The sequence below is a fragment of the Lepidochelys kempii genome, chromosome 11 (assembly GCF_965140285.1).
Source record: "Lepidochelys kempii isolate rLepKem1 chromosome 11, rLepKem1.hap1, whole genome shotgun sequence".
Lineage (NCBI taxonomy): Eukaryota > Metazoa > Chordata > Testudines > Cheloniidae > Lepidochelys > Lepidochelys kempii.
Window position 1 is genome coordinate 20,823,611 of NC_136390.1, and position 24,567 is coordinate 20,848,177.

Consider the following 24,567-nt stretch of genomic DNA (forward strand, 5'->3'; position numbering starts at 1 on the left):
GACTGCTAGACACTACCATAATACAAACAACAAATAATATTCATATGACTCTTGGCTATGTCTTTGAGAGTAACGCCCATCCACTCTTATTAGTTTCATGTTTTGTTTTATGTTTGGTTATATTAACACGTTAGCCAGCACTTTCCCTCAGTCTGGTTTTCTCAATAACTGTGACTTTCACTGTAAGCACTCTTATGGCTATAGGTGTGTGTGTAGTAGTTACTTAATTCAGAAATATATAGTTAAAGTCAAAGCAACATGTAAAAAAAAGGTCCACCTGCGGTAATTTTTTTCCCTCCATAGGACTTCACGATTTTGACACGTTGAGGTGATGCGCCAATGCTCTTAATGGACAGCTGAGGTCTGGTTTCCTGAAACTGACCATTACACATGTCTAGCAAGATGATGTCATTACCCTCCCAGGCAGCTACACTGCAGTTGCAGGCAACAGCATACTGGCGGCTTCCACAGTCCCACTGTCGTACATGTACCTCAAACACATGGGCCAGGCTCTTGCACAAAAGAAAGGTTCCAATTTTATAATTGTCAAAACGCCTAAACAACAAACAAACAAAAACAGGATTTTCAGACCCCGGGTGTACACCTATCATGACTGTGTGTTTATACTCCAACAGCCACACTCTTTCATTAGGCTAGCATGATGGCTGGCCTTGGAGGAGAAAGAAAATTAACACACGGGGAAGCCTATATTCATCACCATACACAAGCTAATACCGTTGGAGTTATTAGCTGGAAATGGATAAGAATTCATGTGAGAGCTGTTAGCTGTCTAAGAGCTGCTGCTATGGCAACAGGCATCGATGAAAAAGATAAACATTTGAGAAAAGCAAATGGGAAATAATCCCTGCCTCCAGGACTTAATAAATACATTTTGGTTTAACTGGATGCTCTACAGCATGGCATTCTTCACAGCAAAATCAGTGCTCAAATTACAACTTCTGTGACTAATCACTAACTTTTACAAGGCTGATTGGGGCTAGGTGAACATTTCATATGAAAAGTTAGGACTCTCCTGGAACCCTGTTAAAGTGAAGTCATTTCCCACCCCCTTAGAATGACTTCACTGTAAGCATAAGTTTTACTATAACTGGATTTGCAACTGGCACACTGCCTTGTGTTGAGTAATTTGGAACTTTCATTGTGCTCTACTAAAAATGGAGTTTCAGTCTGTCTGAATTCACTGTGGAACTAATTTTGCAGTTGTTAGTCAGCCAGTGTTATTCTGGCAAATTTCCCACAGACACCAGTCTGAATTTTGCTTGAGTAAGGACTGCAGGATTAGGACCTAAAAGTGGATTCTCTTGTATTTCCAAATGCCTATGTTTTCTCACATTGTAATTACTTCTTGCTCTTGTCCCATATATTGCTCTGACAACTGGAGGAAACAGTGGCTATGCATTTTACGGAAATTGTGAGGGACTTCTTTGAGTGGATCAATTGCTAACCACCTTTAGAAAGCAGTGCTTGGTAACACCTTCCTTTTAAACAGCTGTGTTTCATTTTAAAACAGATTTTTAGGAATCTACAATTAATAGAAAATAAATTACTATTTTTCATGTTGGAATTTTCTATATTATGCCAGGAAAGTTAAATGAAAATAAAGATCAGGAATGTTTTTGTAAAGTACTGCTTCAGAAAGAGCCCTATTTCCTTTACAGTTCTCCCTCACCTCCCCCGCCCCTTATAGAGAAGCACATTCTGTAGAAACGTATTTAGTTTGGAATAAAGCAAGAAAATAGAGTTTAACTGTCTGTTTATTGTCATAAAATTTGATTTTACTCGGTCTTGAAAAACTCAGCGAAGTTGGCTGTAATGAGATAACACTTTTGATGGGCTTGTCTCATCCTATTTACTAATCAGGTACATAAATTCTGAGCACGCTATTTAAGAACTGGGGCAAAATACTGATTAAAACTAAAGGGAGCATTAAAAAAACTTCATATAATCCCTTGTAATGTCAAACAATATGCTCCTATGGATATATCCACAGGAGGGAGATAAGGAGATGGAAAACTCTGAGAATCATCTTCCAAAACTTCCTTCAAATAGTCCTTTTTCAGTGCAGGCATTTTGAAGGAGCGTGGTCATGAAAGAAATAGGGGGTGCATGAGAGTGGCTGCATCTGAACTCTGCTGGTCTATCATTTAAATACATAAGACTCTCTTAACACAGGTACATAACTGTCTTTCACAGAAATGGAACTACTCATTCATATTAATGTGTATAGACTATGGGAGCCCAATCCAACTCTTATTGAAGTCAGTGGGAGTCCTTCAGTTAGGTCATGTCATAGATCATGTAAAATGTCAGACTTGCAAAATGTCTTCATTTTTAAATGGAAGCCTTAAGCTGGTGCTGAATTACTTGAATGCAAAATTGAACCTAAACAGATACGCTTTTGTGACACTCAGAAAAATGTCATGACAGTCATATAGGCAGCAGTGGAAAATTAAATACCGCTAAACAGTAGGAAAAGATTTTACTATATGTATTTTTTTATATTTGCCCCAAATGTGGAAATCTTAAATCAGAAGAATAACCTTAACCCCCTCCTCCACACCTCCCGCCATACACTTATCTATCACTATGCTGTTATACTGTACTTTACTGTTGCTATATAACCCACTCCCAAGGACACTCCAGCACTCATTCACTTTTCCCATGAGGCTCCCCCTCCTTGTCTCTTCCATCTTCTGATTTAATTTATTTCATTACTACTGCTCCCAAAACATCAGCCACTGAAAGGCACCATTTACGATTAATCTGTTCACTTATCCGTAGGACTGCTGTCCTTGCCAGTGAGAGCTGTTTTATGTTAGTCTGTGTCCTTATGAAGTGTTAGTCAGAGGGAAAATGAAGGATATACTTGGGATCCAGAATACATTCACATTTTATTTTTTGTAGCAAGCATTTTATAAAGGAAAAAGAGGCTCAGTTGATTTGCATGACCCTCCTGGGCCAGATTCATCCCTGGTCTCACTTCACTCAAGTCCTTGGAGCTACCAGAGTCCAATTTAGGTCAAGATAAAGCAGACAGAATAGAGTGGATCAGAACAAAGAGTTGTGATTCGTTAGTGGCATATGGCTTCACATCCCAAATTGGATGTGGATAACACCATGTACCGGATAGTTAGGCTTCATGGAATTCAATTTTTATTGTTTTATCATTTTGTTGGTAATATCAATGTTTACTGGTAAGCATTTTTTCTATTTTAATCTCTTTAAATTTTCAGAGTTGTGGGAAATTATGGGGAGGTCAAAAATAATTATTTAATGACAGTAGATGTTGAGATTCAAAGTGTTAAGGCTTTATAACTGAAAACACAAACTGTCAACTTCACATGTCAAAATATACAAAGTAAATATCCTTAAATAAAACTTTAATTAGTTTTCAAGCAGCATTTTTTTTACTCGGGCCTATCTGAACATTTCAATTATTATCAATGGAAATATTTTTTGTTGTTTAGTATGTGTACAGTGAGATTGACCAACATTTTACCAACATTTATCTATAAAAATCTAATTCCTCCAAGCCTAAGGCTATTCAGTTTTAAAGTAATCATGGCAGCACTGAGTAGGAGAATAGAGGTGCCATCAATTGCTGTTCCTAGATGAATAGGTCAGTGTACATGGTAAAGACCCTCAAGTTTTAATATTCCCACTCCCCTAAAAACTAGGATATAAATAAGAGCCCTTTGCCCTTGCTACGTTTAATAAAGGCAAAGCAGATGAGAAACTGAGCATATCCATTACCTCACCCATGTTTTTGTAAGATAGTTACTCCATCCCAGGGTTAAATGAACTTCCAGTTACTCTGCTGTGCATTATAGGTGTGGAGCCTTTGAAGAAAGCAAAAGTCTTGACTTGATTACATTGCCCAACAGTTTGGACCTCAGTGTGCACCAAAGAGCTGCATTGTAACTACTCCTCTGTGCAGACGCTGCAGGTGCAAACTAAAAGATTCCTAGTTCACTTTAACATAGTCTTCTTCAAATGGGATTATATTAAGGTGAACTAGGAACCTTTTAGTTCACATCCACAGTGTCCAGGGGGACTTACAGCACAGCACTTTGGTGGATGCTGCTATTCACAACCCTATAGTTTGATGTGAGGGGAAATGTAGTCAACCTGCAGATTCTGAGGAGCATGAGGGGTGGAGAACTCTCTTATAGAGTTCTCATCCTCCCTGGAGATCTGTAGCTTGTGATCATAGAAGAGAGGCTTTTTGCTTTTAAATAGGCATTTGCAACAGGACGGTTTCCCACAGAGCCAAGATCTATGACTTTCCTTGACTTGTGGGCATCAAGACAAAGAATTTTTCTTGCAGCCTGGGACTTCCATGTTGCAGGATGAAATTAATCCAGAGGAAGGCAGCCCCCCTGATGCAACTGCAAAGCAGAACAGCTGCACAAGGGGGTCTGTACATTGGCTCTGCTCAGTGTGAAGGAGGCTGTTGTGGGTAGGCTCAGGAACTACTGGCTCCATGCTTAGGTGAAATCCCAGCAAACCGACCAAGTTGCTGATGGGCTAGAACAGTAGCTATGGAAGGGTTGCATTATTATCCCAGTGACTTACCTCCAGGTTGGAGTGGCAAATTCCATTCCCTCCATCCTCAGGCATAGAACTTTAAATTTACCTCCCTGCACAAGTGCAGTTATTCTGTTCAGGAAATGGTGAATTTCACCCCTAAAGAATACTGATGCATAGATTTAATTTACATGCTCCAGAAATCTCAAAATTCTCCTTTATAAGGTGAAATGAAAAATAACACTAATTATATATAAATTACCAGCCGAGCAATCTTAGGTGTTTTAGATATGGCCATAAAAGAGTTATCTTAGTACTTAGCTTGAAACTGATAATTCACTTTTAAGAATCTACAATTTATGATGTGAAAGGCTTTTATATTTATAATGCATCATAACTAATAATGAAGCCTATACTTTCTCTTTGCCAGGCTTGCAAATTTGTTTCATTTAAAAGGCATTTTGCTATAAAAGGAAGTGCTCTTTCCGAGCTTTAGCCAGTATAATTAATGTCATTGCACTTCTATGCATCAACACACTCAAACTGTTGTACTGTAAAATATGACACTTTGCCCTCCGTCTATTAGTCTCTCCCTTTGGTCAAAAGAATTATGAGGTAGATGTTTCTATAGAAATGTATTACTAAAAGGACATGACAAACTGTTTTTTATGTAATATGCATTCCTTGAAGTAGGCATTCAGAAAGGGGAAACTATTGTCCCAAAGATAAGGTAGGTATTTTAATTATGTAATTAATAGCCTCACATTATGCTAACCCAGATGGAATGTGCATGAGGTAGACAGCTTACAAGCTGCTGAGTGGTTGTTACTCACTAGGAGAAGTTTATTTTAATAAAAAAATAAAAAGTCATAAAATAAACTCTGTTCACTAGAGCTGGTCAAAGTTTTTGACTGAAAATTTCCCAATGGAAAATGCATTTTGTCAAAATTGACATTTTCCATGGAAAAATGTGGATTTAAATTATGTATTTCAGTGTCCTAACTGATTAATTCAAAATAAAAAGATAATTTTCAACCGAATATTTAAATGATTTTTTTCATTTCAATGTTTTTTCTTTTGATTTTTGGAAACAAGGCATGTTCACTTTTGGTTTTGGGTCTGGTTTTCCCCTACTTCTCTACCATTTTTTACTTCCCCCAACTTTTTCTGGTGGGAAAGGGCTAAATATAAGAAAGTATGGGGAAAATCTCACTCATCGCTGGAAAAAGTTGCCTATCTCCAGCTCCTGTCTCCCCCCCTAGGTCTCAATCTCTCAGACAACCCTTCATGGTGTCGCATGGAGAGCTGATGGAAAGGTGACAAAGCGGCATTCTCCACACCAGCATTCCCTGGAAGGTGCTGGGCCAATGGGATCTGCTACCCTGTCCTTAGGCTGGTGGGGTTCTAGGCACAAGGGTAGGAAGAATGTATTTGCTTGGGTTACAGTGCTTTACTGGTCTGATATCAATTCCTGAGGAAGAGTTGATTGTCTGTCTTTTAAATTCTTCATCCTCTTTATCTATCCATGACTTGCTAATGTGTGTTTACATTGTTTCTGTGTGACAGCCCTTAAGTGTCTCACTTCCTGCTGTCCTTCCAGTGAAACATTCTTGCCCCAGTTCCTAGAGTCTACTGACTGCTTAAAATCACTGTAGTTCCTGGCCTCCAAAAGCTATTATTCTGCTGTTTCACTCATCCCCTCAGCCTGTTTTTTTCTATTGGCTAGCAATAGCTTCTGTTAGATTATTTCCCCCTCCCTATTTCCACACTGAGCAGTGTGTAATACTTTCTGCAACAGTCCTTAGGCCACCTCTGATGATATATTAGTATTGTAGTGCACGTTTGTGGATTTTGCTCTGATTTGCCTGCCCACTAAGTTTTCTGTGCCCTCTCTCTGCAGGGACCCAGTGCAGTGCAAGATGCACATCTCCATTCAAACACAACTTTTTCTCACATGTGCTTTTTTATGATCATAAGGAGATGATCAAAATTTGCCTCAACATTTATCTGTCAGCTGTAGGCCTCTAGCAAGGTACAAGCAAGGATTGCATACCCAATATTCCTTAGATGCAGGGTAGCTTTAAAACCAGTTCATCACATATATTAGAATTTGAAAGATTAACATTGTGGAATATATAGATAGAATGCTTGGCTAACTGATGACTAATAGGGCAAGGGGGAACATAATCATATTGGAAAGAGAGGAATTATTTACAATAATAGAAGAGACTATAACTAGGAGTGATGGGATGGTGAAATTAGGAGTAGGAAACTTGGCTGAATATCAAGAAGTTCCTGAAAGTGAGATGTATTAGTCTGTGGAATAAATCTCCTGAGAGAGCTAGCAGAAGCCCCATTACTTGGCTCATTTAAAACTAGACTGGATAAAACATTAGTGACGATCCAAAAGGAAGAAATCCTGCAGTGTCTGGAGTAGTAGGTAGGATGGTTGAGATGACCTGCTGGGCCTTTTCCATTGCAAGATTCTGTATTCTGAAGGAGAACTTGCCATATACGGACATTCCTTATCAACCCCCAATGGTAACTTCAGATCTATTATTTGTAACATTTCTAAGAAACATCCCTACTTGCAATCAATAACAGGATAGCACAGGTGTAACTTGTAGCAAATGTTGGCCTAATAACATTAATTAATAAGTGGATTATTGAATAAAATAAAATGTCTTATAGGCTCTCTCACTCTCTGATATAATGTTGTGCTAGATAGCTGAGAAGGCACTTCCGGTCTATGATTCTGTCCTCTCTGGCTTATGACTTCCTCAGAATTGCCTATTGGGAGGACATTTGTCATTCCAAGCTTAGAAGTGAAATTATTTGATGTTGTCAAAGTTTATTCTTTTTGGCAATTTTTGAGTTATCTGGTTATGAAAAATAACTGGGATAGTGAAAAACTTGTTTGGAAGTCTGACTGGTGCTGAGATGACCTAAACTTAGTCGGTATTTAGAAGTCCAAACTTGTAGGGCCAAGTCTTCTGGTAGAGTAAACCACAGAGCTCCACTGAAGTCAATCAAGCTAAATCAATTTACTCGAGTGGAGGATCTGGCCCATAGTGCTAGAAAAGGAATGTGGGCTTTGCAGTGTTTGAAAAACACAGTTAACTTAATTCACTTAATTTCTTAACTATCAGTGAATGTAGAAAATATACTGTATACATTATTTTCTAAACTCAGTTAATAGCTCAGAGTGTAGATAATTCCAGGTATTCAGTGAGCATATATAAATATTCATGCATACTAGCTTTTAATTCTTCCTTGTATGTCTCTCTGAATTACTATACCTACCCGTAAAATGGCATAAGGAGTTCCACCATCTGTGTCAGCTTTTCTACTGGGGCCCATTTTCAAAGTAAGTATCCTGACTAAAGTGTACTGCAACCTACAGAGCATGTAGTATTTGAAATTGGGACGATTGGAGTTCAGCAGGTGGGACACCAGACTTGCTGAGCCTCTTCTGATGCTTCAGGTATACCATTATGACCCTGACTAGTAGCAGGCTTACCAACAGAAACTGGAAATCTGGGAGACAATCTGAGAGGATCTGGTTCTAATTCTGTAGTCCTTAATCAAGCAAATATTTGAATCAGGCAAAACTCCTGGAGTCATCAATGGGAGTTTTGCTCAATCAAGGGTTGCAGAATTTAACACTTTGTTTTGACAAAAACTAGTAAATCTAAGAAACATTTTAGCTTCAAAATAAATAACTCACATCATTTTTTTTAAACACGAATTTAAACTTTTGGAAAAGAACAATGATTTTTCTCCAAAGCACTGTATCAATCACTAATAACAAACTATTATAACACTCCTAGGGTATTCTGATGGAACACCATATGCTGCATTCAGGAACTGAAAACTACAACAATCAAGCCAAATTATTTCAAGGTAGAAAGAATACTCACCTTCCATCAAATGTGATAATGTTTGGATCAGTGAAAGAGTAGCAGTTCCCTGTTGGGAGGTCTTGAACTGTGACCTGGTTAATATAAAATGTGTAATGAATATAACCTATGCAGCAGTTTCTCTTCATTATTTTCCCTCACAAAACTTTATGTGTAGCATTCAAGTGACAAGTACAAACTGAAATCTGACTTATAAAACATGATGCAGAATAGAATAGACTTCCTTTTTAAACAATTTTAGTTTAATCACATACTGCCTGGGAGCTGGATGTACTATTATTTCACCTACCTCAATTTATTGTATTTCTTTACCCTGTTTGGTAAAAGAGAATCTTTTCCTGCTAAAGTTCCTATTAAGACGCAGAATCCCACCTAGAAATTACCAAGAATGTAGAACACTCATTAAATCACAATAATTTTAAAGCCTAAGGTATGGCTTAATTATGGATAATTAGCATGATTTGTAGCCTGTACTACTACAGGTCCATAGGTTTGACCTTAATCCATATTTTGAATATTTAATTAATTTGTGATGCAGACTGTGGACCAGGTTCTAAGATCAATTACATTGTAAATCCAGAGTAAACCCCTCTGGTGTCAAGGAATCGGTGCAGTCTCCCTTGACTTCAAGGTTGTGGGAGCCATCAAAATTGGGTGAAGGATAAAGAGCTGTACTAAGGCTTCTCTCAGTTACAGCAATGTAAACTGTCTATCTTAAATTAGATCAGCAATAACCCCTAAGAATTTCAGCCATGTGGGAGCAGAAATGGCATGAGGAGTCAGGAACCCTTGGAGATATTATGCCTGCAAAAACTAGGAGAATACCCAATACCTCCAATGATGCTGTGGGGGAACACACTTACTTGTGGCACTTGCTACACCTGCTCCCTGTAGAGGTCCTTTGCATCGCCCATCCACTGGACAGAGAGACAAGACTATTGCCACATTGCTGCCCAAAAGGTGCCTCTTGGTGAAGGTGTATTGCATAATGTAATATCTAGTTCTCACCTTGATAATGTAGAATCAGTGTGCTATTTGCACACAGCCTATAGTAAGTTGTGGTGCAAAGGGCCCCATTTGCACTGGGGGAAGGATGAGCCATTTGTGACACCCCTTTATGGGATGCAACATGCTCCCATACATGCAGCCAGCCTACCCCCATTCTCTGGCCATGGCCGTCTACTCTTTGCTTGCTTTGACTATCTGCTCCCAGAGGGATGCATCTTAGGTGCACACTCTGCACTTCATCAGGCACCCAGAAATGCAATTCAAATAGTTGTGACATGGGGTGTGAAGCAGGGGGAAAAGGTGGAGGGGTCCTTGCTCCTCCCTTTGTCATTGTGCAGCCATGTGGAATTGGTCATCATGTAGTCTTTAGGAATAGGGGTGATTTAAACTAATGGATGAATGGGAGAAGGCAGGCTTCTCTTATGGAGATGAGCACCTCAAATGAAGAGTTTGTACTTTTGTATACACATCAACAGCCTTGTAGTGACACCACTCTGACACCTCTTGTACGCTGGCCACCCACAGGTGTTAGGGTTCACTCCTTGAGGAATGCAGAAGTGAAGTCCTCCGTGAAAAATGTTTTGGCCTGAACTCAAATATTGTTGTATCTACCAAAAATGATGTAAAAGGATTTTCTCTATTAACACTATCACCACATCCCAACTCTCTCTCTCTCTCTCTCTCTTTCTTTCACTCCAGCTCTTTTAATTACTGAATGAATGCAAAGAGTGCAGTATATTTGCTTCCTAGGTTAGTGGGGACCTGAATTTCTCTCAAATCATTCTGCACGCTTCAGCCATTCCATTTCTAGGTAAATTTTGAGATTTATTAGGAAGCCTGCAGTATCCAAGGACTATTTTGATTTTAATATATCATCCTGAAATTTTTCTTGGCTATGCTGGCAGAGGTGTTTCACATTAATGCCTCTAATTGCTTGCAAAACATCAACAGTAAAGTGGGATTTTTTTTGTTCTTTCTATGGATAAAGCCTGCTTTACTGGGATCAAATTTAATTTATTTTTAAAATAGTTAATTCAACTTTACATTTGCTCAGTTCTCATGTTTTAATAGAAACATGAATGCCATCAAAAATTAATATGTTTGATAGCATTGAGCTAACTGCATTGCATTTGTATTGAACTAGATTAAAGTTGCCTTTATCATCATAAGGACAATATTTAAAATATTAAAGATAAAGACTATATTGAGGAAGAAAGGAAATGTACACACGTTTGTCATTATACGTTTTAAAGATACAAATAAGTACTGTGGATCTAATTTTCACCTCATTTCCTCCAGTGCAAATCATGCGAAACACCACTGAAATCATTGAGGTAATACCATTGTACAGCCAGGGTAAGTGAGAATAGAATCAGTGTCACTCTTTGGGTCTTGAGGTAAATGATGCACATAAATCAGGACCATATAGTTCATTAATCAGGAGTATGTCTTCTATTGCTAAAAATGCGCTACATTGGTTTTGTCACCTCTTTGTGAACTTTAGCTGAGTGATATGTATGTTCTGGCACTGTGGTCCTTTTAGTCTATCACATCATAATATAACTGTGGACTTCTATCAGAGCTCTCATCTGAGAATCACCGGGCCACAAACAATGAGACAAATCGTGTGTGCCTCACTCACTTGAACAGGCCTACTGAAGTAAATGTAAGTAAAGGAAGCAGGATTTGGCTCATTAATTAATTCTCATTATATTAATAATGCCCATTTTATACATGGATAAATAGAGATACAGAGAGGTTAAGTGCCTCATTAGAGACCTCATAATTACTGGCAGAGCTGAAAATAGAACACCAGAGTCCTGACTCTCAGTCCCCTTCTCAAATTACCAGGCCACTCTCCAACCCTGTATTTATTCTGTTGTTCAGTGGGGAATCATAACCAACAGAAGCGTTCTTGCAGAGAAGCTTTGCCTTTGCTTTGCTCTACGAACCACAATTTCAGTGTGGGTTATGCGCTCTTTTGGAATTTCTTCCCCTGAGTGTTTTCTTTTCCTCCTAAAGAATTGACAGTTCCAAACCAGCCCTCCCTCCTCCCAAAACACACACACATACAAATGTGACTGTGTGTAGAATCCAGCTGTTGGCCCTACTAATGTCCTGGCTGATAATCAAAACAAACCTGTTAAAGCAAAACACTCCACATATTGATTTCTTTGGCATATTAAGTCACTGTGCTGGGTTAATGTGCTCACAATGAGGAAGATTATACAGCTAAGACTTATTGATTTTTCCCCCGTCTCCCTTCATAGCAAAACTCCCACTGAAGTTTGCCATGTTTTCCACGCTATTTGAGTAACCAACCTTTACATCCTTTGGCGCATAAGCTCTCCAGAGTAGTTCGCTCCTTGTGACTGGCTCCGCTCTGATATAGCTGATGCGGTCTCCATCCTGGGCAAAGTCTGTCACAGCTGTCACAGTGAGAAAGGCTCTTGCACAACTGTCTTCTGCACAGGGCATATGCAGGAGATCCACCTGGCATGCTGAAAGGGCTATGTTTGGGGGCCCCAATAATAGGTTATCTAAAATGAACAGGAACATTGAGCCTGAGAAAATATATTACCTGGTTGTCCCCACCTTCTTTACTGTCAGACATAAATGTTCTACTTTCAGACACACACATTAATCAAAACCACATGGGTTTTGTGTGAAAACTGTTGTTATGACTTAACTTGATCTGATATCGCTATGCAAATGGTCACTGCATTTCTTCTCCCAATAGATGTTTTTATGAAGACCCAATTGCATGCCTTTGTATTCACAGATGCAAATATCTTATCAAGTGACCCTCTTATCCATATGGGGAAGAGCCCATGGGATGAAGATGGATAATTCTCATGACAAGGAATAAAACTATGTTTCAGGAAGATGCACCTGCCAAGGTACTTACAAAATTATTATCAGCTTATGCCTGAGACAGAGGATGGTGCAGTGGTTAGGGTCCTAGTCTAAGACTTGAGAGACCTAGGTTCAACTTCCCGCTCTGCCACAGACTTCCTGTGGAACCATGGGCAAGTGCCTCAATTCTCCATCTATAAATTGGAGATAATAGCACTTCTCAACCTTACAGTCAGATTGTGAGGATAAATACATTCAAAGATTAAGAGCTGCTTGGGTACTAAGGGAATGGGAGCTAGACAAGCATGTAACGTAGATAGAAAAGTGCTGGAGAGCTGGGGACTGAATCTGGCTACTCACAGAGCTGGCGAGGCAATGACATTGTAAGATTACTCATGCAGCTCTGCCACTGTGCTTCAGCTCTTACCTAAATGACCTCCTCTATGGGTGAGAGGGTAGCTGTCTCCATGCCTTTTCAGTCATTAGCCTCCATTTTTAAGGTCACAAATCTGGGGTCCTGTTAGTGCCATCTATTGGTGTTTTTTCATGTGCACGCTTATCCACTAAGAACTGGACTGAGACAGGGTTGCTGCCTCTAAGGGACAAAAAACTGAGACATCCAGGATGTTCCTGAGCCCAAAGTGATCCATTGAAAAGGCCAATGGTTTCTTTGAACACACAAGGGGAAATCGTGGCCCTATTGAAGTCAACAGAAAATTTGCCATTGACTTCAGCGGGCCCAGGATTTTACCCAGTTTCCACAGTCTGAGCCAACACCTACAGTATGACAAGAAATGTCGGGAATGGATTAATTTGGTAAAAACAAAGCAATTATTCATAATTCATGGATTTGCTTCTTAATTTATATTCAGAACTCATAAAAATATTCAAAAGTATTTCCAAAAAATCAGCATTATAGAAAAGACCTATACAATATAACTGAGATTAAACCCATAGATTCTATACAAATTGAACTATGGCATAGAGAGGTATCTCTGATATCAAATCCTTAAAGGCTGGCTTACAATTGTATAGCAAAGTTCTGGATAATTTTCAAGTTTTTTTTAGCCAGTTAAACAGAAGCTTTCCACAAAGGATAGTTATTGCTCTTGTAACCATGTGAGGTTTGCTCACAGAGCAAAAGTTTAAAATCAAACAAAATAATCTTGTTGAAGTAACAGTGGTACACATAAAACAAGCAGCACAACAGCTCTGTTGTGTCCTCGGATTAATTGTATTATCTAAACGTAGAGATATATTTCTATGCTTTTAATTGGCTTTCTCAATGCTTATTACCTATATAATTTACACAACAGTGGTGTTAAATGGACTCAACTCAACATGGAGTTTGTCATTTAATTTCTTTTGGCATAAATGAATAAAAACTAAAATAGCCTTTATTTCCAATGTGTAGGAGTGTGGCCAATTTAAATCTTACAGTATTTAAAAGGCTGTAGCTTTCTTTCAAACAAAAAACAAATGCAACTAAAGCATTGAATAAACATTCTTGCACAGTGCATATGCATACATAAAGGAGAAGATGTTTATAGACATTTAGCATCTCAGTTGAATATATGTGGGCCAGTGACACATAGACAAACAGCTTCAGGGTGGACCAATCAAGGGCAACAGTTGGTTATTAGTTTAAACTACATAAATTAGATGATTAAAAGGGACAGAAACTTGCCACTTCTGTAACAGCTTCTTTTCAAGGCTAGTTAATTGGTACAGTTGTATCTCCATCTCTGCACCTCTCAGCACCAACTTGTCAAGTTCATTAACACATTGAAAATAAATCTACTTCTGGAAACTTTCTCGGTCAGTCTCCCTTAGAATATTAAGAGACTGATAAAACATGCAGTGAAAAGGGAGTGGGCTCCTGCCAAGCAAGTTTGTGTTAGATGCTAACTTTGGCAGAATGGCTTCTGCAGTCTTGTTAGCTCGCTGCTCATAAATTTTGTCATCAGCCAGATTTTCAAAGGTGCCTAACCTGCTCTGGTGCTTTTGAAAATTCCACTATGTGCCTATCTGCATATTTACACACCTAAATACCTTTACAAATCTGACCCTGTGAGTTTAAAGAATGCTCACTTGGTAGGCTGACACAGCCAGGCCATCAAGAGGAATATGCAGATCAGTGCACCACTAAGTCACGTGCAAATTCAAACCACTCCATGTATGGAAGCTAACAGCTGCTGAAACCACAGGTACAGTTCATCTTAGATCACTGAGTTATGTTCTCATTTTGAATGCCTTTTTATCCCCTTTGTTGTCTGTGCGTGTGCTGAGGATTGGGAAGAAAAGTAGAGGGATTTCAGATCATTTAAATGCATGTTTCTGAACATCAGGGAGATTAAAAAAGAATGAGAAGAAAGAGTGGGGTGGTAGACTGAACCTCAGTAGAGGATTATTGATTTTTTTGTTTCGTTTTAGGAGAAGTTCTATGTAATGTATACGTCAGTGGCAAAGATTTGGGGTGAAATCCTGGCCTCATTAAAGTCTAAGGGTACTTTGCCATTGATTTCAGTGGCTCCAGGATTTCACCCGTGGAGCAGGGGTTGTTTAAAAAATTCTTACCAGTGGTAAAACCAGCACATAGCAAAAGTCACACTTTCTGTTATTTTGAAGAAAAAAAAATCTCAGAGCTTGTATGTTGTTTTGCCTTGAGTTTTTAAGATGAGATACTACATTTAACAGGTGGACAAATGTTCTGGTGGGCCTGATATTGTGATCCTGTCCCCAAAAGCAACTCCCATTGACTTCAAGGGAACCAGCATACACTGGAGGGCAGCGGAATCAGTCCCTTGATAGAAAATTTGGTTGTTAGGTGATAAAAATGGACAATGAATAGCCATAATTTCTGGATGTGAGCAGAATTACATCACTTTGGCCTTGGGAAAAATATTTGCTGATTAAGATGGCAAAATGTTTCTTTAGATAAAATTTGCTAACATTCCCAAGCAAACAACTTAGAAAGTAATCAATAGTATGTCACAAAAATTAATCCAGTGTTGTTGTTGCCATGTTGGTCCCAGGATATGAGAGAGACAAGCTCTGTGGAGCTTGAAAGATTGTCTCTTTCACCAACAGAAATTGGTCCAACAAAAGATATTAGCTCACCCACCTTGTCACTATCATGTTCCAGTCCACCAAAAAACCCCAAACAAATGAAAACCAGAAAACAAACCAATAAAAAAACCCCCATTATATTTTCATTTTCTAGAAAAGGAATGTAATGTAGAACTAATTCTTGATATTTTTAAAAGGGAAAAACTACTAAATTCCTAACTTCTACACCCTTCTTGGGGTATGTACTGTTACTGGGAAAATTAGGTTCTATGGGATACAAAACAATATCTATAATGTTTCATGATTTTCTTCTCTGTCCAAAAGTCTTTGAGGTCCTGATGGTGAAAAGACTTAAACATGTGTATAACGTTACATAGATGAATAGTCCCACTGAAGTCATTTGGACTCCTCAAGTGTGTAAAGTTACATGTGCTTATTTCTTTGTAGAACTGAGATTTTATAGCGTAGGTTCTTTGGGATACTGACTGGACCTAACCATATGTTTCTAACATCAATAAAATCACAATTTATCCAGAAAAAGATACAAAATCCGTTCAATTATTTATTTATTATTGATCCAGCTCTTGAATTATCTGATGATGATGTTCTGAGTGACCATCAATAAGTGATGAGATTGTTCTGAGTGTCACTCTGGTTAAGAAACATTCAGAATGCAGAACCTTGCAATGCTATTTTATAACCCTAAATGTTTAAAAAAATCCTTTTCTTTATCATTATTTCTCTAATAAATCACAATGAACTATGATGTAGCTATTATTGAAATTGCTTAATGTACCGGCAACAAACCATGAGTGATTTTTTCATCTACTTTTTTTTACAAGCTAACAAGCTATTTAGTTTTGTCAACTATTTAATGTTATCTAAATGTTATAATTTTCCTTTAAATTCATTGTACCATATAAGTTGCAAAAAGTAAGTAGTCACAATGAATTAACTACAATGTACAAATCTCTTACCAGAATCTTCAGTTTTCAGCTGTAAAGTAATTTTACAGATGTCACCTTGACCTTGGCAGATAATAGGTACAGTACTTAGAATGGTCAAAACATGTTCTTTGTCATCCTCTGCAATTTGTAGTGACTCTGGTGTAAACTGGAAGTAAAATAGATGATCAATCTTAGATAATTGTGACAGAAAAATAAGGCAAAATGGATATTTCTGAAACATAAAAAATGATTTTTTTTCTTTTTAACCAAAAAAACTTACAAATTCATGATAAAGTAATCATTGTCTCTAATTTCAAAAGGTAAAATTGCTTTTTAAGCTTTTACGGTATGTTCAGGAATTAGGAAACTATTTGCAGTTGTCATCAGTAGTCTGTAACAGTTTCTTATTTCCTGGTCTGAAAAGAATCTTTTTTTAAAAAAAGAAGTCCTGACAACAATAGGATAGCATGGAATCATTTTTTTTCCAGTATCACTTTAAAAAAAGAACTAATTACAATGCATTGAGCGGTATATTTTCACTGGTCATAGGCTAGAGTCTGACAGTGCCACAAGCCCTATACAAGCGTATGAGGTGGCACATTGGCACACTGCCCCAGGAGCAGGGCAGTTAAGTGCAATTCCCTCCTTGTTCCCGGTTCTTGCACCAGGGGAAAATAATCGGTTAGTGGCTCATACGTGAAGCAGATTATTTCTCCTTCTATGCCAGCACAGCTCTGCTGTCTTGTGCATTCCAGAGCAAAGCCAAGACTCCAGCCATTCCCCACTCCCTCCTTGCTCATCTGCTCTGGTGGGAAAGTAGCTAGTACACAGCACTCTTAACCTTGTCCATCTGAACCCAAAGTCTGGATAGTGCATACATATGAGCTGGGGCTATCTCCCTTTAATGCCCCTGCATGGGTGTGTAGCCCAAGAGACACTCTGGCTCTGCATAATTATGTATTTCATTTATACAGGACAATGCTTTTCACTACTATGGATCCAAGTATGTTTTGTGATAACCTGTGGGTTGAATTTTGCTTTTGGTTGCACTAGATCAGCTCCTATTGACTTCAGGGGGAACTGTGCACATTTATCTAGAGGCACATCTGGATCTTTATACGGTGGTTGCTCATAAAAATGCTCCTATTTTGCCTTTGATAACTAAATAACATTAACAGGGTACTTGCAGTATTCTCTGTATTTAGTATAGGTAAATCCTAGAGAATAATGTGAATACTACACTAGTACTACAAGGCATGGCCACTGGACCAAAGAGCATTCAAAATTGAACACAAAATGATGTGAAAACAATATTTTGTTTGGAAACAACTACCAAATCCATTCTCTATCATTCTATACTGCAGCCATCAAAGTGGTATCTAATTACCTTCCAAAATTAAATAATCACGTAAGGCAGTCTACCCATAAGCATGATTTTTCAGTCTTTTCCTTTGACCTTATCCAGGTGTTCATTAGTATTTCATTTTTCTCTCCTCATCCTTATGGTCTGAATGCAGTGATATTCCGACTTAAATTCATAGACTTTGAGGCTAGAAAAGACCACCATAATCATCTAGTCTGAGCTCCTGCACATTACAGACCACAGAACCTCACCCACCCACACCTGTAATAGACCCATAACCTCTGGCTGAGTTACTTAAGTCATCAAATCTTAATTTAAAGACTTCAAGTTACAGAGAATCCATCATTTCCTCTATTTCAAACCAGCAAGTGAGTCATGCCCCATGATGCAGAAGAAGGCAAAAACAAACAGACAAAGAAACAAACAAACAGACAAAGAACAGTCTCTGTCAATCTGATCTAGGGGAAAACTCCTTCTAGCCCCAAATTTGGTGATCTATTGGATCATGAGTTTGCTGGCAAGCCCCACTAGCCAGATACTTGGGAAAGAATTCTCTGTAGTAACTCAGAGCCCTCCCCATCTAGTGTCCCATCGCCAGCCGTTGGAGACATTTGCTAATAGCCATTACAGATGGACCATATGCCATTGTAGGCTACCTAATCATACCACCCCCTCCATAAACTCAGTTTTGAAACAAGTGAGATGTTTTGCCCCCACTACTCCTCATGGAAGGCTGTTCCAGAACTTTACTCCTCTGATGGTTAGAAACCTTAGTCTAATTTAAAGCTTAAACTTGTTGGTGGCCAGTGTGTATTAATTTGGCTTTGTGCCAACATTGGCCCTTAATGTAAATAACTTCTTTCACTCCCTAATGTTTAGCCTTCTTATGTATTTCTGGAGAGCAATCATATCTCCACTCAACCTTCATTTTGTGAGGCTAAACAAGCCAACCTCCTTAAGTCTCCTCTCATAAAGTAGGTTCTCCATTCTTCTGATCATCCCAGTAGCTCTTCTCTGCGCCTCTTCCAGTTTGAATTCATCTTTCTTAAACATGGGAGACCAGGATTGCACACAGTAGTCCAGATGAGGTCTCACCAGTGACCACATCACACTGGCGGCTCATAGTCATCTGGTGATGAACCAATACCCCCAAGTCTTTCTCTTCCAACTGATAAGTCTCCAGTTTACAGCAAAAATTCTTGTTGTTTAGTCCCAAAGTGCATGACCCTGCACTTCACACTATTAAATGTTGTCCCATTTCCATTACTCCAGTTTTCAAGGTCAGCCAAATCTTCCTGTCTTATGTTACAATCCTCCTTTGTATTGGCAATACTTCTCAATTTAGTGTCATCTGCAAATTTTATTAGTGCACTGCCACTTTTTTGTGCCAAGGTCATTGAAGAAAATGTTAATGAAGATTGGTCTCAAGACCAATCCCTGACAAACTCCACCAGTAACCTCCCTGCAGCCTGATAGTTCATGTTTCAGCATGACCCATTGTAGTTTCCCCTTTATCCAGTTCCTTACCCACATTTTTGATTCTCATATTAATCACCATTTACTCCAATTTAACTAATAAGTTCCAAGTAGAACTATATCAAATGCTTTTCTGAAATCCAGGTAGATTAGATCCACTTCACATAGCTCTGGCACTCCTAACCTTGTACATAGTTACTGGAATGCATCTGGACATGTGCTAGAGGGTGCATGGAGCACTTTTGGATATTTTTTATGTTCTGACAGTGTCAGCACCTAGACAGTACCGTGAATGCTTTAGAAAGGCTTACAGAATGGCACGTAATTTATTAGGACATTTTCTCACTGGGCGTGTAGAAGCTACATTAATTATAGGTTTCAGAGTAACAGCCATGTTAGTCTGTATTCGCGAAAAGAAAAGGAGTACTTGTAGCACCTTAGAGACTAACCAATTTATTTGAGCATAAGCTTTCGTGAGCTACAGTTCACTTCATCGGATGCATACTATGGAAAGTGTAGAAGATATTTTTATATACACACAAAGCATGAAAAAATACCTCCTCCCACCCAGCAAATAAATTGGTTAGTCTCTAAGGTGCCACAAGTACTCCTTTTCTTTTTACATTAATTATGATCATCAAATCCTATTTTCTTGCATATTGTGTTCCAGAGTATGTTGGTTAATATTCAAATATTCTTCAGTGACATGCTGGATAAGTGCAGTAAATCAAGGACATTTGCATTACCTTAATCCCTGCATAGAATCCATCGCTCTCTTCAGGCAATGACTGCTGATCAGGAGAGTCCCTCATAAAAGCGGTGACAGTGCAAAAGATCTGTAATAAATAAATGGCTTTACTTGAAATAAAGTGGAAGGGAAACATAGTTATGCATCTTCACTAGTTATCTTGCTGGTGGCTGTTTTTACCTCTAGAACTGACTTTTTTTTTAGGAGTTGTTGTTTGATTCATATTTGTAAACTCTGAGGAGTTAAAGTTTAAACCCTGAGGATTTTTGATCCATTTATTTTAAAAAGAAGGAGTTTAAGGTCCCAGTCTCAGAGATGAATAGCACTTAACACTTACGTAGCACTTTCAGATCTCCAAGCATGTTATAAAGGTGAGTATTATCATCCCCTTAGAGGAAGGCTGATTCAGAAGCTGAAGCAGCTTGTAGAAGGTCACACTGTAGTCCAGTGATAGGGACAGGAATAGAGCCTAGTTTGCAGACCATTGTCCATCCTCTGGCTCTCATAGCCTCCTTTTAGTCCATATTTTTTAGGCTATATTTTATGTTGGACCGGCCTCACAATCATCCACCCTCAGAAATAGTCTCAGCATCATTAAAGCCCTTTGTGACATGCTTTGGAAACATGGAATATTCAAAGACTATTTTATCTATACTATAAATGTTATATAGGTGCTGTGGCTTGTATTCCTGGCTCAATGGGTGAGCTAAAAGATGTTTCCTGCAGGTACTAAAGTCAGTGGAGTGTAATTAATGCAAATCCCCAATCCTGAAAAAAGAAGCAGGACACAAGTCCTTTTGACGCTTTACCCCTTGGGGAAATACCATATCCTGGGTTGACCATTCAAGATACCTAAGAATGCGAAGGACTTGAGATCATATATGTGGGAGAGGGGTCACTCGCCTTCAAAACAGAAATGACATGAGACTGTGATCAAGAGAGACAGGCCCTGCAGAAAGGATCTGAAGTACTTTAAACCCTACCCAGGTCTCTGTGTGGCAGATGGGTAACTATCTGCTAAACTTAGGGTGACCAGATAGCAACTGTGAAAAAACAGAACAGGGGGTGGGGGGTAATAGGCGCCTATATAAGAAAGTCCCAAAAAACGGGACTGTCCCTATAAAAATGGGACATATGGTCACCCTAGCTAAACTAGACGTGTACAAGCTGTTTATTGTTTTTATGACATGTTTTTTCTGTGATGATTTTGTTCTGGATGGCTAGTACTTTGCTATATGGAAGCTGGTTGGTTACTGGTGAACCCTGTCATTGCCCTTGAAACAACAGGATTGTACATGCTGAACTAGTCAGACCTTGTGAGGCCATCTGCAGGAGTCTGTGGCCTAATTCTCCAGTCTGGAGGGAGAGGGTTGCGGGATCCTGCCCCAAGAAAGGTGATGGCTAGAGGCCTGAGACTTAAGTGGGGTTCCCTTACAGAGTCCAGGAAGGGGTCAGAGGTACAGTTACCTCAGGAACTGTGACACCCTCTTTACGTGTTGTCTCAAGTACTAATCATGAGAAGCTGTGTACTCCATTTTGCTTGGTGTATTATAAAAGTATCTAAATGATAAAGACATGTCAACAAGGTTTATCTTTTAAAAAGCACAATCTATCAGGCCAATTATGTTTTATTCCTAGGACAGTCAGGCAACCTTTTTCTCTGCTGAGGCTGCACACTATCTACTATCCTTTTTTTTTTTTTTTAATAAATGGTTTCTTGTTTCAGAAAACCAAAACTGCACACCTCGTTCCTTTGAGCACAAGATTACACAATACAAATACTCCTTAAAACAAACTACAACAGAATACTAGACTGTAGTTATTAATTTCTGGTTACTCCTCATCAATGCAATAACAGATTGTGACCCACTAAATCAATTCCAGAGTTTCAACAGTAATCCGACAGGGGGAGCTAGGCTGACCTAGCTTATTTGGTATTATGAGTAAGCTTCTTTTGTCTGATTATCAGAAGCACTCGGCACTTTCGATGTTGTGTTATTTCATCCAGAGGTGTCACACTGGTAGCTACTGGCTTCTGAGCAATTTTGGAAAATCAGTTCTTATGTAGGAGCCTAAATAGGAGATGAGGGTTTGGTTTTTTTTGTTTTGTTTTTTAAATCTGGCCCCTTATGACTAGGAATGTGCAAACTGGTTCAGAACAAATAAGAATACTCTCAAAAACTTGTAGCCATGTAAACCCAAATCACTTTCCAGGTTTGTATAAGGCACTACTCTCCGTCCCTCTTCAACTCCCTGTGTATCATGGCTCCCTCCTCCCCTACCTGTATGTTACAATTTACCTTCAAATTTTGTAACTGTTCTGGGAATCCTTCCATCCTAAGTTATTTGTTCCCATTCAGAATACTAGAAATATTTCAAGTGCTGCAAGGCTCTCACCTGGATCCTTGAACCTGAAGAATTAAGTATTTCATTTACTCTTCCCTCTAAATCCAAGTGGATTATTCCCAGTTCCTTCTCAGACACTCTTTTTCTCAAGGCCATTTTAGTGTGCTCTCCAGTATCTTCCTTTTTATTTCAGATTTTCTTATTGACAGACCATCTACCATACTACCTCAGGTTGGTGAGGGGAACCAGTATTCTTCCTTATTTTGAAGAGACAGAATCCTTTTCATCTTACCTCAGGTTTGCCCCTTTCTAACAACAGAAGTAAGTAATCACCTGCTACTCTAAAGTCACAGTTCCTCAACGTCTGGGTATTTAGACAGTTTCTCTCTAGAGCACCATAATAAAAGAAGTGTGTTGTACAGTTTAGTTCCTTGTTATCACTAGGGATTTATTATCCCTCAAGACATTATCATTCCCTAATGGCCCACATTCAATCTATGAAGTTTTAAGAAAGATCTTTTTCTTTCATGGCAGAGGGTAATTGCTGCTGTTCCCCTCACCAGTGCTGATGGAGGGAGTCTTCTCAAAAATCAAGAGCCGACAAATCAGTGGCAGCAGAAAAAAAGAAGTAAGTCTGAAAATATCTGTTCCTTCTTGCCCCTCCCCTGAAGTGAAAAATATGATTCCATTACACATCTCAGTGCGCGTATCCAATGGAGTTGCATTGCAGATATAATATTTACACAGACTATGATAAAACTTGCTGAGCTGTTTTGCACTTTTTGCTTCAACGGTTTTATCCAAGAATGTTCACACGGTGACTTCCATTTGAAAACACCACTTTGAGAATCCCTGTCAAGAAGAGAGAGACAATTAAAGCTGTCAGGATTGCTCACTAGGAGGCTGAAAAAGAAAGCAGGGGGTGGATCTATCAAAGGATTCCAAGACAGATTATAAGTAAGATGACAAGCATCTTTGAAAATGCATCAGTAACCCAGTCTTGTTTCCTGTTCCCAAAATGTATTTTCCCTGTTGCAGAACAAAGTGACTTATTTGTTTATTTAGAAACTTTTTATTAAAGCAAATTTAGAAAAGAACATTAACATACCATATCGTACACTATTTATTCAGGATCACGTTAATATTAAAATAACCTGGCTAAAGATTCTGGCTTACCGGCTGGGGAGCATCCTCCTCTGAGTATGCTAGAAAGGGTGACCGAATGTCTAAATATCAGACCTCTAAGAAGGTATGCTTTTAGGATACAGTCTGCACATAAAACATTACACTTAAAAAATATAGAGATGATACATAGCTATATTTAAAATACCATTAAAATACCATCCCACACTTGTATATGGTCATCTATTTTTGGCAAGCAAAAAGTAGAATACCTTGAATAGTAGGGCACCTCCTATGTATTCGGTAAGATCAATAGGACTTGTGAAGATTAGTACACTATTTGCAAATTAAAATATATAGACACTGAACTTGTTCTAGTATTACATTTTATTTCTGTCTTTTTTTATTGTTCCCCCCCCCTTTAGTTTCTTCTTTACCTAGTAGGTGTACACATCTCTTCATAATCATCAGATATGTTCATTGGCCACTGAGCTACAAGATAACAGTTTGCCACATAATTATTATTATACTTGAGAGTTTTTTTGCCTTCAGCCAAATACCAGCTCTTCTTCTCCAGCTCAGGAATCAGCAATATTTTTTCATATCAACATATCATTTAAAGCAAGGAGATAACAACAACACTGATGGCACCTTGCTGACAACAGTGACAGGTGAGATGGTATTTTTCACAAAGTCCTCACATGTTTTTAAATAAAATTCTATTTTGTCTTCATCCCTTTTAAAGCAATAACAATCGGTGAAGGGGACTTCAGACACCATAATCCAATTGCTTCAGGTTGTGGTTTGTTTCCTTGCATCTATGCATATGAAATTATTTCTTTAGGGCAAAATCCACTGTTAGGTAGAAAACGATAAAACAAAAAGGGTGATTTTTTAAAAAAAATTCTTTTCAAGTTAGGGCTGACTTCTGCCCTCAGGTGCAATTCCCACTGACTTCTTCAGATTCACGTCTGCTTCATTTTGAAATCAATGGGAGCAGTGTATTCAACCGAAGGCTGAATTCGACCTTTAATGTTGGAGCGGGGGTCCTGGATGGCTTTGGGAATTGGTCATGGTATATAGAGCATTAATCTCTAAATAGGCCTAGTTCCAGTTATTGACAATTTTTTTCCTCAGCACCTTGCATGACAAACTCTCATAGAT

General features: G+C 38.6%; 1 protein-coding gene across 1 annotated transcript in view; it reads right to left on the minus strand.

The window, feature by feature from the left end:
* The window catches only part of LOC140895919 (von Willebrand factor D and EGF domain-containing protein-like), a 198,798-nt gene that overhangs the window by 141,456 nt on the left and 32,775 nt on the right, over nucleotides 1-24,567 (minus strand). The window contains 5 exon segments of the mRNA XM_073306827.2: nucleotides 282-555; nucleotides 8,469-8,542; nucleotides 11,799-12,016; nucleotides 16,379-16,514; nucleotides 19,934-20,023. Of these exon segments, the coding sequence (XP_073162928.2) occupies nucleotides 282-555; nucleotides 8,469-8,542; nucleotides 11,799-12,016; nucleotides 16,379-16,514; nucleotides 19,934-20,023 (792 nt within the window).